Source organism: Leucopleurus acutus (assembly GCF_964270905.1).
Source record: "Leucopleurus acutus genome assembly, chromosome: 5".
Lineage (NCBI taxonomy): Eukaryota > Metazoa > Chordata > Mammalia > Artiodactyla > Delphinidae > Leucopleurus > Leucopleurus acutus.
This window is the reverse complement of record NC_139147.1, coordinates 75,323,312-75,340,768: the sequence shown is the minus strand read 5'-3', so window position 1 is coordinate 75,340,768 and position 17,457 is coordinate 75,323,312. Positions and strand designations below refer to the sequence as shown.

At 40.8% G+C, this 17,457-nt stretch overlaps 1 protein-coding gene across 1 annotated transcript in view; it reads right to left on the bottom strand.

Moving 5' to 3' along the window:
* LOC309961760 (putative cation-transporting ATPase 13A5) overlaps positions 1–17,457 on the bottom strand; it is a gene marked incomplete at its 5' end in the record, with an annotated part of 107,660 nt that overhangs the window by 44,238 nt on the left and 45,965 nt on the right. The window contains 3 exon segments of the mRNA XM_082839260.1: positions 12,154–12,240; positions 15,048–15,195; positions 16,874–16,935. Of these exon segments, the coding sequence (XP_082695386.1) occupies positions 12,154–12,240; positions 15,048–15,195; positions 16,874–16,935 (297 nt within the window).

The following is a 17,457-nucleotide window of genomic DNA, read 5'->3' as shown; positions in this document are numbered from 1 at the left end:
TTTTTTGTATCCATACAAATTGTGAAATTTTTTGTTCTAGTTCTGTGAAAAATGCCATTGGTAGTTTGATAGGAATTGCATTGACTCTGTAGATTGCTTTGGGTAGTATAGTCATTTTCATGATGTTGATTCTTCTAATCCAAGAACATGGTATATCTCTCCATCTGTTTGTATCATCTTTAATTTCTTTCATCAGTGTCATAGTTTTCTGCATACAGGTCTTTTGTCTCCTTAGGTAGGTTTATTCTTAGGTATTTTATTCTTTTTGTTGCAATGGCAAATGAGAGTGTTTCCTTAATTTCTCTTTCATATTTTTCATCATTAGTGTATAGGAATGTCAGAGATTTCTGTGCATTAATTTTGTATCCTACTACTTTACCAGATTCATTGATTAGCTCTAGTAGTTTTCTGGTAGCATCTTTTGGATTCTGTATGTATAATACCATGTCATCTGCAAACAGTGAGAGTTTTACTTCTTCTTTTCTGATTCGGATTCCTTTTGCTTCCTTTTCTTCTCTGACTGCTGTGACTAAAAGTTCCAAAACTAAGTGGAATAATAATGGGGAGAGTGGGCAACCTTGTCTTGTTCCTGATCTTAGAGGAAATTGTTTCCATTTTTCACCATTGAGAACGATGTTGGCTGTGGGTTTGTCATTTATGGACTTTATTATGTTGAGGTAGCCTCCCTGTATGCCTACTTTCTGGAGAGTTTTTGTCATAAATGGGTGTTGAATTTTGTCGAAAGCTTTCTCTGCATCTATTGAGATGATCATATGGTTTTTCTCCTTCAGTTTGTTAATATGGTTTATCACATTGATTGATTTGTGTATATTGAAGACCCTTGCATTCCTGGGATAAACCCTACTTAATCATAGTGTATGATCCTTTTAATGTGCTGTTGGATTCTGTTTGCTAGTAGTTTCTTCAGGATTTTTGAATCTATGTTCATCAGTGTTATTGGCCTGTAGTTTTCTTTTTATGTGGTATCTTTGTCTGGTTTTGCTATCAGGGTGATGCTGGGCTCATAGAATGAGTTTGGGAGTGTTCCTCTCTCTGCTATATTTTGGAAGAGTTTGAGAAGGATAGGTGTTAGCTCGTCTCTAAATGTTTGATAGAATTCACCTGTGAAGCCAACTGCTCCTGGGCTTTTGTTTGTTGGAAGATTTTTAATCACAGTGTCAATTTCAGTGCTTGTGATTGGTCTGTTTATATTTTCTATTTCTTCCTGGTTCAGCCTCAGAAGGGTGTGTTTTTTAAGAATTTGTCCATTTCTTCCAGGTTGTCCATTTTTTTGGCATATAGTTCCTTGTAGTAATCTCTCATGAACTTTTGTATATCTGCAGTGTCAGTTGTTACTTCTCCTTTTTCATTTCTAATTCTGTTGATTTGAGCCTTCTCCTTTTTTTACTTGATGAGTCTGGCTAATGGTTTATCAATTTTGTTTATCTTCTCAAAGAACAAGTTCCCATTGTTTTTGGTGTCTGCCCCAGCTTTTAGTTTTATAGATCTTTGTTATTGTTTCCTTCATTTCTTTTTCATTTATTTCTGATCTGATCTTTATGATTTCTTTCCTTCTGCTAACTTTGGGGTTTTTTTTGTTCTTCTTTCTCTAATTGCTTTAGGTGCAAGGTTAGGTTGTTTATTTGAGATGTTTGTTGTTTCTTGAAGTAGGATTGTATTGTTATAAACTTCCCTCTTAGAACTGCTTTTGCTGCATCCCATAGGTTTTGCGTCATCATGTTTTCATTGTCATTTGTTTCTAGACATTTTTTTTGTTGTTGTTGTACTCTGGGATTTATTGTATTTTGTGGCATTCTTACAGTATTTCTTTTTTTTTTTTAACATCTTTATTGGAGTATAATTGCTTTACAATGGTATGTTAGTTTCAGCTTCACAACAAAATGAATCAGTTATATATATACATATATTCCCATATCTCTTCCCGCTTGCGTCTCCCTCCCTCCCACCCTCCCTATCCCACCCCTCCAGGCGGTCACAAAACACCGAGCTGATCTCCCTGTGCTATGCGGCTGCTTCCCACTAGTTATCTACCTTACGTTTGGTAGTGTATATATGTCCATGCCTCTTTATCGCTTTGTCACCGTTTACCCTTCCCCCTCCCCATAGTCTCAAGTCCATTCTCTAGTAAGTCTGTGTCTTTATTCCTGTTTCACCCCTAGGTTTTTCATGACATTTTTTTTTTTTAAATTCCATATATATGTGTTAGCATACGGTATTTGTCTCTCTCTTTCTGACTTACTTCACTCTGTATGACAGACTCTAGGTCTATCCACCTCATTACAAATAGCTCAATTTCGTCTCTTTTTATGGCTGAGTAATATTCCATTGTATATATGTGCCACATCTTCTTTATCCATTCATCCGATGATGGACACTTAGGTTGTTTCCATCTCTGGGCTATTGTAAATAGAGCTGCAATGAACATTTTGGTACATGACTCTTTTTGAATTATGGTTTTCTCAGGGTATATGCCCAGTAGTGGGATTGCTGGGTCATATGGTAGTTCTATTTGTAGCTTTTTAAGGAACCTCCATACTGTTCTCCACAGTGGCTGTATCAATTTACATTCCCACCAACAGTGTAAGAGGGTTCCCTTTTCTCCACACCCTCTCCAGCATTTATTGTTTCTAGATTTTTTGATGATGGCCATTCTGACTGGTGTGAGATGATATCTCATTGTAGTTTTGATTTGCATTTCTCTCATGATTAGTGATGTTGAGCATTCTTTCATGTGTTTGTTGGCACTCTGTATATCTTCTTTGGAGAAATGTCTATTTAGGTCTTCTGCCCATTTTTGGATTGGGTTGTTTGTTTTTTTGTTATTAAGCTGCATGAGCTGCTTATAAATTTTGGAGATCAATCCTTTGTCAGTTGCTTCATTTGCAAATATTTTCTCCCATTCTGAGGGTTGCCTTTTGGTCTTCTTTATGGTTTCCTTTGCTGTGCAAAAGCTTTTAAGCTTCATTAGGTCCCATTTGTTTACTCTTGTTTTTATTTCCATTTCTCTAGGAGGTGGGTCAAAAAGGACCTTGCTGTGATTTATGTCATAGAGTGTTCTACCTATGTTTTCCTCTAAGAGTTTGATAGTTTCTGGCCTTACATTTAGGTCTTTAATCCATTTTGAGCTTATTTTTGTGTATGGTGTTAGGGAGTGATCTAATTTCATACTTTTACATGTAGCTGTCCAGTTTTCCCAGCACCACTTATTGAAGAGGCTGTCCTTTCTCCACTGTACATTTCTGCCACCTTTGTCAAAGATAAGGTGACCATATGTGCGTGGGTTTATCTCTGGGCTTTCTATCCTGTTCCATTGATCTATCTTTCTGTTTTTGTGCCAGTACCATACCGTCTTGATAACTGTAGCTTTGTAGTATAGTCTGAAGTCTGGGAGCCTGATTCCTCCAGTTCCTTCTTTCGTTCTCAAGATTGCTTTGGCTATTCGGGGTCTTTTGTGTTTCCATACAAATTGCAAAATTTTTTGTTCTAGTTCTGTGAAAAATGCCAGTGGTAGTTTGATAGGGATCGCATTGAATCTATAGATTGCTTTGTGTAGTAGAGTCATTTTCACAATGTTGATTCTTCCAATCCAAGAACATGGTATATCTCTCCATCTATTTGTATCATCTTTAATTTCTTTCATCAGTGTCTTATAATTTTCTGCATACAGATCTTTTGTCTCCTTAGGTAGGTTTATTCCTAGATATTTTATTCTTTTTGTTGCAATGGTAAATGGGAGTGTTTTCTTGATTTCACTTTCAGATTTTTCATCATTAGTATATAGGAATGCCAGAGATTTCTGTGCATTAATTTTGTATCCTGCCACTTTACCAAATTCATTGATTAGCTCTAATAGTTTTCTGGTAGCATCTTTAGGGTTCTCTATGTATAGGATCATGTCATCTGCAAACAGTGACAGCTTTACTTCTTCTTTTCCGATTTGGATTCCTTTTATTTCCTTTTCTTCTCTGATTGCTGTGGCTAAAACTTCCAAAACTATGTTGAATAAGAGTGGTGAGAGTGGGCAACCTTGTCCTGTTCCTGATCTTAGTGGAAATGCTTTCAGTTTTTCACCATTGAGGATGATGTTTGCTGTGGGCTTGTCATATATGGCCTTTATTATGTTGAGGAAATTTCCCTCTATGCCTACTTTCTGCAGGGTTTTTATCATAAATGGGTGTTGAATTTTGTCAGAAGCTTTCTCTGCATCTATTGAGATGATCATATGGTTTTTCTCCTTCAGTTTGTTAATATGGTTTATCACATTGATAGATTTGCGTATATTGAAGAATCCTTGCATTCCTGGAATAAACCCCACTTGATCATGGTGTATGATCCTTTTAATGTGCTGTTGGATTCTGTTTGCTAGTATTTTGTTGAGGATTTTTGCATCTATGTTCATCAGTGATATTGGCCTGTAGTTTTCTTTCTTTGTGACATCCTTGTCTGGTTTTGGTATCAAGGTGATGGTGGCCTCGTAGAAGGAGTTTGGGAGTGTTCCTCCCTCTGCTATATTTTGGAAGAGTTTGAGAAGGATAGGTGTTAGCTCTTCTCTAAATGTTTGATAGAATTCGCCTGTGAAGCCATCTGGTCCTGGGCTTTTCTTTGTTGGAAGATTTTTAATCACAGTTTCAATTTCAGTGCTTGTGATTGGTCTGTTCATATTTTCTATTTCTTCCTGATTCAGTCTTGGCAGGTTGTGCATTTCTAAGAATTTGTCCATTTCTTCCAGATTGTCCATTTTATTGGCATAGAGTTGCTTGTAGTAATCTCTCATGATCTCTTTTATTTCTGCAGTGCCAGTTGTTACCTCTCCTTTTTCATTTCTAATTTTATTGATTTGAGTCTTCTCCCTTTTTTTCTTGATGAGTCTGGCTAGTGGTTTATTTTGTTTATCTTCTCAAAGAACCAGCTTTTAGTTTTATTGATCTTTGCTATTGTTTCCTTCATTTCTTTTTCATTTATTTCTGATCTGATTTTTATGATTTCTTTCCTTCTGCTAACTTTGGTGTTTTTTTGTTCTTCTTTCTCTAATTGCTTGAGGTGCAAGGTTAGGTTGTTTATTCGAGATGTTTCCTGCTTCTTAAGGTGGGCTTGTATTGCTATAAACTTCCCCCTTAGAACTGCTTTTGCTGCATCCCACAGGTATTGGGTCGTTGTGTCTCCATTGTCATTTGTTTCTAGGTATTTTTTGATTTCCTCTTTGATTTCTTCAGTGATCACTTCATTATTAAGTAGTGTATTGTTTAGCCTCCATGTGTTTGTATTTTTTACAGATCTTTTCCTGTAATTGATATCTAGTCTCATGGCGTTGTGGTCAGAAAAGATACTTGATACAATTTCAATTTTCTTAAATTTACCAAGGCTTGATTTGTGACCCAAGATATGACCTATCCTGGAGAATGTTCCATGAGCACTTGAGAAAAATGTGTATTCTGTTGTTTTTGGATGGAATGTCCTATAAATATCAATTAACTCCATCTCGTTTAATGTATCATTTAAAGCTTGTGTTTCCTTATTTATTTTCATTTTGGATGATCTGTCCATTGGTGAAAGTGGGGTGTTAAAGTCCCCTACTATGAATGTGTTACTGTCGATTTCCCCTTTTATGGTTGTCAGTATTTGCCTTATATATTGAGGTGCACCTATGTTGGGTGCATAAATATTTACAATTGTTATATCTTCCTCTTGGATTGATCCCTTGATCATTATGTAGTGTCCTTCTTTGTCTCTTCTAATAGTCTTTGTTTTAAAGTCTATTTTGTCTGATATGAGAATTGCTACTCCAGCTTTCTTTTGGTTTCCATTTGCATGAAATACCTTTTTCCATCCCCTTACTTTCAGTCTGTATGTGTCTCTAGGTCTGAAGTGGGTCTCTTGTGGACAGCAAATATATGGGTCTTGTTTTTGTATCCATTCAGCCAATCTGTGTCTTTTGGTGGGAGCATTTAGTCCATTTACATTTAAGGTAATTATCGATATGTGTGTTCCTATTCCCATTTTCTTAATTGTTTTGGGTTCGTTATTGTAGGTCCTTTCCTTCTTTTGTGTTTCTTGCCTAGAGAAGTTCCTTTAGCAGTTGTTGTAGAGCTGGTTTGGTGGTGCTGAACTCTCTCAGCTTTTGCTTGTCTGTAAAGGTTTTAATTTCTCCATCAAATCTGAATGAGATCCTTGCTGGGTAGAGTAATCTTGGTTGCAGGTTTTTCTCCTTCAACACTTTCAATATGTCCTGCCACTCCCTTCTGGCTTGCAGAGTTTCTGCTGAAAGATCAGCTGTTAACCTTATGGGGATTCCCTTGTGTGTTATTTGTTGTTTTTCCCTTGCTGCTTTTAATATGTTTTCTTTGTATTTAATTTTTGACAGTTTGATTAATATGTGTCTTGGCGTATTTCTCCTTGGATTTATCCTGTATGGGACTCTCTGTGCTTCCTGGACTTGATTAACTATTTCCTTTCCCATATTAGGGAAGTTTTCAACTATAATCTCTTCAAATATTTTCTCAGTCCCTTTCTTTTTCTCTTCTTCTTCTGGAACCCCTATAATTCGAATGTTGGTGCGTTTAATGTTGTCCCAGAGGTCTCTGAGAGTGTCCTCAGTTCTTTTCATTCTTTTTTCTTTATTCTGCTCTGCAGTAGTTATTTCCACTATTTTATCTTCCAGGACACTTATCCGTTCTTCTGCCTCAGTTATTCTGCTATTGATCCCATCTAGAGTACTTTTAATTTCATTTATTGTGTTGTTCATCGTTGCTTGTTTCATCTTTAGTTCCTCTAGGTCCTTGTTAACTGATTCTTGCAATTTGTCTATTCTATTGTCCATTCTATCTCCAAGATTTCGGATCAACCTTACTATCATTATTCTGAATTCTTTTTCAGGTAGACTGCCTATTTCCTCTTCATTTGTTAGGTCTGGTGGGTTTTTATCTTGCTCCTTCATCTGCTGTGTGTTTTTCTGTCTTTTCATTTTGCTTATCTTACTGTGTTTGGGGTCTCCTTTTTTTTTTTTTGCAGGCTGAAGGTTCGTAGTTCCTGTTGTTTTTTGTGTCTGTCCCCAGTGGCTAAGGTTGGTTCAGTGGGTTGTGTAGGCTTCCTGGTGGAGGGTACTAGTGCCTGTGTTCTGGTGTATGAGGCTGGATCTTGTCTTTCTGGTGGGCGGGTCCACGTCTGGTGGTGTGTTTTGGGGTGTCTGTAGACTTATTATGATTTTGGGCAGCCTCTCTGCTAATGGGTGGGGTTGTGTTCCTGTCTTGCTAGTTGTTTGGCATAGGATGTCCAGCACTGTAGCTTGCTGGTCATTGAGTGAAGCTGGGTGCTGGTGTTGAGATGGAGATCTCTCGGAGATTTTTGCTGTTTGATATTATGTGCAGCTGGGAGGCCTCTTGTGGACCAGTGTCCTGAAGTTGGCTCTCCCACCTCAGAGGCACAGCACTGAGTCCTGGCTGCAGCACCAAGAGCCTTTCATCCACAGGGCTCCTTAATTTGGGATGATTCCTTGTCTATTCAGGTATTCCACAGATGCAGGTACATCAAGTTGATTGTGGAGCTTTAATCCGCTGCTCCTGAGGCTGCTGGGAGAGATTTCCCTTTCTCTTCTTTGTTCTCACAGTTCCCAGGGGCTCAGCTTTGGATTTGGCCCCGCCTGTGCGTGTAGGTCGCCGGAGGGCGTCTGTTCTTTGCTCAGACAGGACGGGGTTAAAGGAGCCGCTGATTCGGAGGCTCTGGCTCGCCCAGGCCGGGGGGTAGGGAGGGTCACGGAGTGCAGGGCGGGCCTGCAGCGGCAGAGGCCGGCGTGACGCTGCAGCCTGAGGCGCGCCGTGCGCTCTCCCGGGGGAGCCGTCCCCGGATCCCGGGACCCCGGTAGCGGCGGGCTGCACAGGCTCCCCGGAAGGGCATGTGGCTAGTGACCTGCGCTCGCACACAGGCCTCCTGGCGGCGGCAGCAGCGGCCTTAGCGTCCCATGTCCGTCTCTGGGCTCCGCACTCTTAGCCGCGGCTCGCGCCCGTCCCCGGAGCTCTCCCAAGCAGCGTTCCCAATCCCCCTTCCTCGTGCACCAGGAAACAGAGAGGGACGTAAAAGTCTCTTGCCTCTTCGGCAGGTCCAGACCCCTCCCCGGACTCTCTCCCGGCCAGCCGCGGCGCACCAACGCCCTGCAGGCTGTGTTCACGCCGCCAACCTCAGTCCTCTCCCAGCGCTCCGACCTAGACATTTTTTTATTTCCTGTTTTATTTCTTCAGGGATCTCTTGGTTATTTAGTAACATACTGTTTAGCCTCCATGTGTTTGTAGTTTTTACAGTTTTTCTTTTCTTATCATTGATAACTAGTCTCATAGTTTTGTGGTTGGAAAAGGTACTTGGTATGATTCCAATTTTCTTAAATTTACCAAGGCTTGATTTGTGACCCAAGATATGACCCACCCTGGAGAATGTTCCATAAGCACTTGAGAAGAAAGTGTATTCTGTTGTTATGGATGGAATGTCCTGTATATATCAAGTCCATCTTGTTTAATGTGTCATTTAAAGCTTGTGTTTCCTTATTTATTTTCATTTTGGATGACCTGTACATTGCTGAAAGTGGTTGTTAAAGTCCCCTATTGTTATTCTGTTACTGTCAACTTCCCCTTTTACGGCTGTTAGCATTTGCCTTATGTATTGAGGTTCCCTATGTTGGGTGCATAAATATTTAAAATTGTTATATCTTTTTCTTGGATTGATCCCATGATCATTATGTAGTGTCCTTCTTTGCCTCTTGTAATAGTCTTTATTTTAAAGTCTCTTTTTTTCTGATATGAGAATTGCTACTCCAGCTTTCTTTTGATTTCCATTTGCATGGAATATCTTTTTCCATCCCCTTACTTTCAGTCTCTATGTGTCCCTAGGTCTGAAGTGGGTCTCTTGTAGACAGCATATATACGGGGTCATGTTTTTGTATCCATTCAGCCAGTCTGTCTTTTGGTTAGAGCATTTAATCCATTTACATTTAAGGGAATTATTGATATGTATGTTCCTATTACCATTTTCTTAATTGTTTTGAGTTTGTTTTTGTAGGTCTTTTCCTTCTCTTGCATTTCCTGCCTAGAGAAGTTCCTTTAGCATTTGTTGTAAAACTCGTTTGGTGGTGCTGAATTCTCTTAGCTTTTGCTTGTCTGTAAAGGTTTTAATTTCTCCATCAAATCTGAATGAGGTCCTTGCTTGGTAGAGTAATCTTGGTTGTAGGTTTTTCCCTTTCGTGACTCTAAATATGTCCTGCCACTCCCTTCTGGCCTGCAGAGTTTCTGCTAAAAGATCAGCTGTTAACCTCATGGGGATTCTCTTGTGCGTTATTTGTTGTTTTTCCCTTGCTGCTTTTAATATTTTTTCTTTGTATCTAATTTTTGATAGTTTGATTAATATGTGTCTTGGAGTGTTTCTCCTTGGATTTAACCTGTATGGGACTCTCTGTGCTTCCTGGACTTGACTATTTCTTTTTCCATGTTAGGGAAGTTTTCAACTATAATCTCTTCAAATATTTTTTCAGACCCTTTCTTTTTCTCTTCTTCTTCTGGGACCCCTATAATTTGAATGTTGGTGTGTTTAATGTTGTCCCAGAGGTCTCTGAGACTGTCCTCAATTCTTTTTATTCTTTTTTCTTCATTCTGCTGTGTGGTAATTATTTCCACTATTTATCTTCCAGGTCACTTATCTGTCCTTCTGCTTCATTTATTCTGCTATTGATTCCTTCTAGAGAATTTTTAATTTCATTTATTGTGGTGTTCATCATTGTTTGTGTGCTCTTTATTTCTTCTAGGTCCTTGTTAAACGTTTCTTGTATTTTCTCCATGCTATTTCCAAGATTTTGGATCATCTTTACTATCATTTCTCTGAATTCTTTTCAGGTAGACTGCCTATGTCCTCTTTGTTTGGTCTGGTGGGTTTTTACCTTGCTCCCTCATCTGCTGCATATTTCTCTGTCTTCTCATTTTGCTTAGCTTACTGTGTTTGGGTCTCCTTTTCACAGGCTGCAGGTTCATAGTTCCCATTGTTTTTGGTGTGTGCCCCCAGTGGGTAAGGTTGGTTCAGTGGGTTGTGTAGGCTTCCTGGTGGAGGGGACTGGTGCCTGTGTTCTGGTGGATGAGGCTGGATCTTGTCTTTCTCGTGGGCAGGACTGTGTCTGGTGGTGTGTTTTGGGGTATCTGTGAAGTTAGTAATACCTTAGGTAGCCTCTCTGCTAATGGGTGGGGTTGTGTTCCTGCCTTGCTAGTTGTTTGGCTTGGGGCGTCTAGCACTGGAGGTTGCTGGCCGTTGGGTGGATCTGGGTCTTAGCGTTGAAATGGAGATCTCAGCGAGAGCTTTCGCCAATTGATATTACGTGGGGCCGGGATGTCTCTGGTAGTCCAGATTCTGAACTCGGCTCTCCCACCTCAGAGGCTCAGGCCTGACACCAGGCCAGAGCACCAAGACCCTATCAGCCACATGGCTCCAAAGAAAAAGGAGAAAAAAATAAAAAAATAATAAATTAAAAAAATAAAATTATTAAAATAAAAAAATTAAAAAGTAATAATATTTAATTAAAAGAAGAGAGCAACCAAACCAATAAACAAAACCACCAATGATAACAAGTGCTAAAAACTATACTAAGATAAACATAAAAATCAGGAACAGGTCAGTTGCAGACTGCAAACCTTAAGTCTACAGCTGCTCCCAAAATCCACCACCTCAATTTTGGGATGATTCGTTGTCTATTCAGGTATTCCACAGATGCAGGGTACATCAAGTTGATTGTGGGGATTTAATCCGCTGCTTCTGGGGCTGCACAGAGAAATTTCCCTTTGTCTTCTTTGTCCGCACAGCTCCTGGAGTTCAACTTTGGTTTTGGCCCCGCCTCTTTGTGTAGGTCGCCCTCAGGCATCTGTTCCCACCCAGACAGGATGGGGTTAAAGCAGCGGCTGATTAGGGGGCTCAGGCTTACTCAGGCCAGAGGGAAGGGAAGGGAACGGTAGTTATAATTGGAATGCAGGATGAGCCTGTGTCAGCAGAGGCCAGCATGATGTTGCAACAGCCTGAGGCGTGCCGCGTGCTCTCCCTGGGAAGTTGTCCCTGGATCACGGGACCCTGGCAGTGGCGGGCTGCACAGCCTCCCGGGTTGGGGAGGGTGTGTGTGGATAGTGACATGTGCTCGCACACAGTCTTCTTGGTGGCAGCAGCAGCAGCCTTAGCGTTTAGTGCCTGTCTCTGGTGTCCACGCTGATAGCCACGGCTCGTGCCCTTCTCTGGAGTTGGTTTAGGCAGTGCTCTGAATCCCCTCTCCTTGCGCACCCTGAAACAATGGTCTCTTGCCTCTTAGGCAGGTCCAGACTCTCCCGGACTCCCTCCCAGCTAGCTGTGGCGCACTAGCCCCCTTCAGGCTGTGTTCACGCTGCCAACCCCAGTCCTCTCCCTGGGATCTGACCTCCGAAGCCCGAGCCTCAGCTCGCAGCCCCGCTGGCCCCGGCGGGTGAGCAGACAAGCCTCTCGGGCTGGTGAGTGCCGGTCGGCCCTGATCCTCTGTGCGGGAATCTCTCCACTTTGCCCTCTGCACCCCTGTTGCTGCGCTCTCTTCCATGGCTCCGAAGCTTCCCCCCGGCCATCCCCTGTCCCCACCAGTGAAGGGGCTTCCTAGTGTGTGGAAACTTTTCCTCCTTCACAGCTCCCTCCCAGAGATGCAGCTCCCATCCCTATTCTTTTGTCTCTGTTTTTTTCTTTTGCCCTACCCAGGTACGTGGGGAATTTCTTGCCTTTTGGGAAATCTGAGGTCTTCTGCCAGCATTCAGTAGATGTTCTGTAGGAGTTGTTCCACATGTAGATATATTTTTGATGTATTTGTGGGGAAGAAGGTGATCTCCATGTCTTACTTCTCCACCATCTTGAAGGTCCCTCCCAGCATGTCTAGTTTTGAAGTCACTTTATGCCTTAGCACTTAGCACAGTGCTTGAGCATACATAGGTACCTCATGAGTGTTTGTTGAATAAATTAATGGATAAATTCAGGAATGAGCAAACTGACCATGGATACTGTTAGGATAAGACAAAATAATAGGAATATAAAAATATGTAAAAGACAGGGGAATTTCACCAGTTTTAAGGGGGAATATTTATGTGATTTAAAAAAAGCAAATCATACCCAACTGGCTTTTGGTCCTGGTTTTATTATTATGTTGGAAACTGATATCCCAAATTTGCAGTAGTCTACATTGCAATCTTCCGTTATCTGTTTTAAAATGAAAACATTCATAAGATTCCTTAGAGAAAAATAATAAGAAAGAAATATCTCTCTAATAAATATCTAAATAGCACTTTAATCTCTTCAAAACGCTTTTCATGTATTTTCTCTTGTAGGCCAATTATCTTAATACCATCATTGTCAAATTTCTATTGTGTTGACTTATATTAAGGACCTTATTGTAAAATGTCAAAAAGCCAGAATTATTGTGACTACACTTTAAGTAGTAATTGGTGGAGGAAGTGCTAACTACAGCCCATTGGCTCTTCCTAAAAGGCATGTCTTGTAAATGGATGAGGGTTGAAGTGGAGATCTACTCTCCAATACACCTGAGCACACTAGCTCTCAGATGACAGAGGGTGGAGTCTTGAGATAAACACGATACTATTTCTTATGCTCTATCTATGCTACTAGCTTAATTCGTTAGCTAGAGAGTTACAAGTTAGCTGCTAGCAAATTAGAAAGCATATTTGAAAATAATTTGTATTCTTTGGGTGTTACAACAGTATAAGTTATACCATCTGAGAAACCAATGTTAAGCTAAAATATGGTAAAGGCAGTCAGATATATAAATAGCACAAGTCAGAAAATAGGAGACAACATCTGGTTTCCGCTCTATCACTTACTTGTTCAACCTTGGGGATATCACTTCATTTCTGCAGATCTCAATTTCTTCTGAAAAATATCATGACATCCCTTCTAGTGCTAATATTCTTAGAGTCTGTAAGGACATTTTCCCTCCCCGTTACGCTTAGTGAAAGGAACTACCAAAAGATATTTAACTAGAGACTCTTTCTCATCCAGCTTTAAACTCAATGAACAATTTGCACTTTCTTTGCTTGGGGTGGATATAACTGCTCTTAAAGACAGTACTTACAGAGCTAATACTATAGATTTATGTCCTCACATAAGACCCCAACTTGTATGTCATTTGTACAAAGAGATCAAGCCTCCTCCATTGGAGAAGGGGGCACTGTTAGAACCAGGATCAAAGTCACATACAGCAATAATGACCATGTGCAACTCCTCACTGTGTCAGTACCAATGATGCTGGTAAGGACCTTGCTTATAAAAATTACACTGATTCCTCTCCATTAAGATCCAGAAAAGTGATTTTAGTCTTGCTCTTATATTGTGAATAAAAATATTTCCTGCCATATCAGCAAACAAAGAACATTGGAACCATCAAGCCATCACATTACAGCTGCCTAGATGGTGAGCCCTCAGGGAACTCGGGATAGAAATAGGATGCCTGCCATCTAGCAGTCAGCCTCTGCAGGCACCCCTGACAGTGCACCCTGAGGAGACTCAGGATGAGAAAACACAGGATGCTGGCCCCAGAGAGCTGAGGTGCACATCAAAGGAGTGATTTCAGTGAGCCCAGACTCTTGCATTTTCCCATACATAGAAAAGTGCTAAATTCCTTAACTTGAGATATCTTGTTGCCTTTAATTAACAGTAATCTTTTGATTTGACTACCTGGTCTTTGTTGCAAAAACTCCTTTGTATCCTGGCTCCCCCTCCCCACCCAACTTGCCTCTTGTAGTCCCTCAGAATTATCTGAGATGCTGTGCCCTGGGCTTAAGTCCTCAGTTTTGTCTGCCAAATAAAATATAACTCTCGACTTTTAGGTTGTGAATTTTTTTTCAGTCGACAATATCAAGCATTTCTCCACAGCAAATGCTCTCATTTGAATGTACTGATACCAGAAATTTCCCTCTTTACCAGGTTTGGCCTTTTATTACTTTGGACTCTAGAAACCTACAATTTTCCTACAATATATCTTTGAATTAGCCTCTTTGTGAGGTGTTCTCCATGTCTGTACAGGCATCTGTTTTCATTCCTTTACAACTCTGTTTAAATGCTGTCCTGTATTTTGTGTGTCACTATAAGTAGCTTTAGAACATTTGTTTGGAGGGCAGAAAAATGTAGTTAATTAACTAACTAATGAATGAATGAATGCTCTCCATGGTTCGGGCACTTTACAATGCATGCCGCCCCTTCAGGCTCACAGTCTCAACGTGCTCCTGAATGAGGCATTATTATCCAAATGTGCAGATGAGGTCATGACTCAGAATCTTGTTCTGGATTTGGGGTCTTGCATCTAGAGAGTTGCGGAATCAAGAGGTTTTCCCACTGTGTCATGACAGTCACCAGGGGAGAGTCTTATAACCTTCAGCTGTCATCTACATTCACCTCAGGAAACCGAACCCATTGGATCGAGGGACCTCCATTCTGGTTTTGAGACCTATACTGTCTAGTACAGTAGCTACGAGCCACTTGTGGCTATTTAAATTTAAATTAGTTAAAATAAATAAAATTTAAAATCCAGTTCCTTAGATGCATACCCACAGTTCATGTGTTCAATAGCCAACGTGGCTAGTGGCTACTGCCTTAGCGGTACTGCTTTAGACTAGTGTTTTTCCAAGAGTGTTTTGTACCATGTTTTGGCCTGTCAAGGTTTTCTGTGGTGAAATAGGTTTAGTAAATGCTGCGTATTATATTCCCTCTTGAATATTCACAATGCACCACGCTATATTAAAGAAATCCACTTAACTTTGTTTGAACAGCAGTTCTCAAATTTATTTGATCATGGAACCCTAGCTCATGTTGCACTAGTTAATAGAGTCTTGGAGCAGGGACTGGGAAATTCAGGTAGGATCAGACCCTCATTCACATATTGTTATGAATCTTCTCTGGGTTTCAACCAAAGTTAGAAATGCCTTGGAACTCCTGGTAAGTATTTCTTCCAGTTTTCCTCATTCAGTAGAGCCAAGAAATAATCACCTTACTCAAGCTGTGACCTCAAACATTTTGAGGTCCAGTGGATCTCCCTGGATGGTCCTGTCGAGAAGGATCAGACAGTGGCAGCTGGCCATGGCCACACACAGTGGGCCCCAGGGCAGAGCCTTGCCCGAGGCAAAGCTGTGGACTTCCTGGAAACTGGTAGAGAAGATCATTAGTGAGTTAAGATCTTCAACAATATCATTTTGCACACCCTGCCCCTTAAAATCTTATTAACATAAGCTTCAATAATACCTAACCCCTATGCTCAAAAGCTTCAATAGCTCCCCATGCCCTGTACGATAAATTCCGAGTAGAGTACTTGGGTATAATCACAGGGGCTTTTGTCAGGTTGCCTGCCGCCAGCCCACAAGGTGGCAGTGTTGCAGGAAGGCACATTGTGGGAAGGCTCAGAGCTGACATCTGTGAACTGCAAAGTTGCTTCTGCAAAGCCACCCAACCCAGGCAAGAAGTCTCCAGGCCAATGGGGTAGCAGGGATGGAAAGGAAGCCTGCCTACTGGCTCCTTTCTTCTTCAAGTAAAAGCAGGCATGGGCTCAAATAGTTCTCACTAATTGGCCCTTTGGCCTTCGCCTGTATTTGACAGCAGACTGGCTTGCCTTACCTTCTCTCCTCCCATCTTAGAGCTGAATAATAATTGTTTCTAGTGGTTTCTACTTCCCCCAAAGTTTCAGAGTACCAGTGACAAGGGAGGGAGAGAAGGGGTGGAAACTGCAAACATCCCTTTCCCCTTTCACTGCTCTGGCCAGTAGAGGCCCTACCTGTCTGGACAAAGGCCTGGCCTGGGCATCGGAGCAGCCAGAAGCAGAGACACATGAATAGGGCTAGAACCCAGGTATCTTCTGCAACGTCACACTGCCTGACTGCTGTTCTCTTGTGCCAGTGCTGAACCCAGTCCCGTCACCATCCTGGAGAACCCCTGCCTGACTCCTTCAATAACAGCAGCCCCAGCCAGAGTTTGGAGCCCAGGTGGGGTACCCAGAGCTTAAGAGCAGAGGTATCTCCACTCTGACTGAGAAGGCGAGTCCCAGCCCTGCAAGAAACAGAGCTCGGGGGCACTCTGTGAAGATGGGCAGTCTCTCCTGTCTCTAGCTCTGTTCTAGGGTAGTGTATATGTGATTGCCCTCTCCGCTCCCTAGTGCCAGTTTTTAAACCATGTCTGTAAAAATTCTAGCCATTCCCCCTTCAAAACCTATCTCAAATGCTATCTCCCCCAGGTGGTATTCCTTGATCCATTCATTTTCAAAATGAATTCCTACCTTTTATCCACTATGTTATTATAAAAATCAGAAATGTGGTTTTTTGTCTTTTTTATCAAGCAATCTTTATTATGTCTTCTTCTGTATCGTGATATCTGTACCTTAATCATAATTCTTTTCCTGGCCTGTGTAGTACATTGAAGGTGGGTGCATTTGCAACTTTTATCCAACTAGAGTGTGAACTCCATGATGGGGGGAGATGGAGGTTTTCCTTTCTGGATTTCCTACCTCACAAGCCGCCCAGGAAGTCTGTGTGGTTTTTAATTAAGCATAGTCCTGATTTCACTCTTTGCTTTTTTGTTTTATTCATTCAACTACCTAATCATCCACTTTATTCTATTCCAGTTTTCATGCGGAGTTTGAAGACCTACTTTCCCCGTCTGATTCTGAACTTAGAACTCATTTAATTTAGCACGTTAGACTAATGGGGAGCTGGTACCAGCCAATTATTATGTATATTTTTATGTGAGATTCATCTCTCAACACAACAAGGATGAATTGAAGTGTCACCTGGGTAGCCCCACCAATCAAACACTCCATCTTCGCTAAAGGGCCTACCAGTTGTCAGCAGTAGGAACAGTCCCCCAGAGGTCCAGTCCATCTTCTGTAAGAGTGCCAGTCTACAAGATAATTAGAATGGGTTTTAGCAGAAGATTTAGAGCTTTTAATTATATCATGATTTACACAAAACTCAAGCTCCTAAGAAATTACAGTATATTTAGTTGTCCCAAGCCCTTTTATTTAACATTAAATGTGCTTATTTGATTAAATTTTTTTTTCATTATTGTGTTTATCCACAGTAAATGTGATACTCAGTTTTCCATTAGCTTTCTTTTTTTCTTCCAAGACAGATTTTAAAAAATTTGTATTCTCCATTTGTTCAAAGATTCCTTTTTAAATTAAATTTTATATTTTATTTTTAGTGAAGTATAGCTGATGTAAAATATTCTATAAGTTACATATATATAATATAGTAATTCACAATTTTTAAAGGTTATACTCCATTTATACTAATTATAAAATATTGGCCAAGCCCTTATTGGTAAACATCAAATTTTAAGTCAGAGAAGAGCGCCTGAAAGAAAGATTCAGCATGTGACAAATGATTCCCAAAAGACGGTGTTGAAAATTAGGTGAGTCCA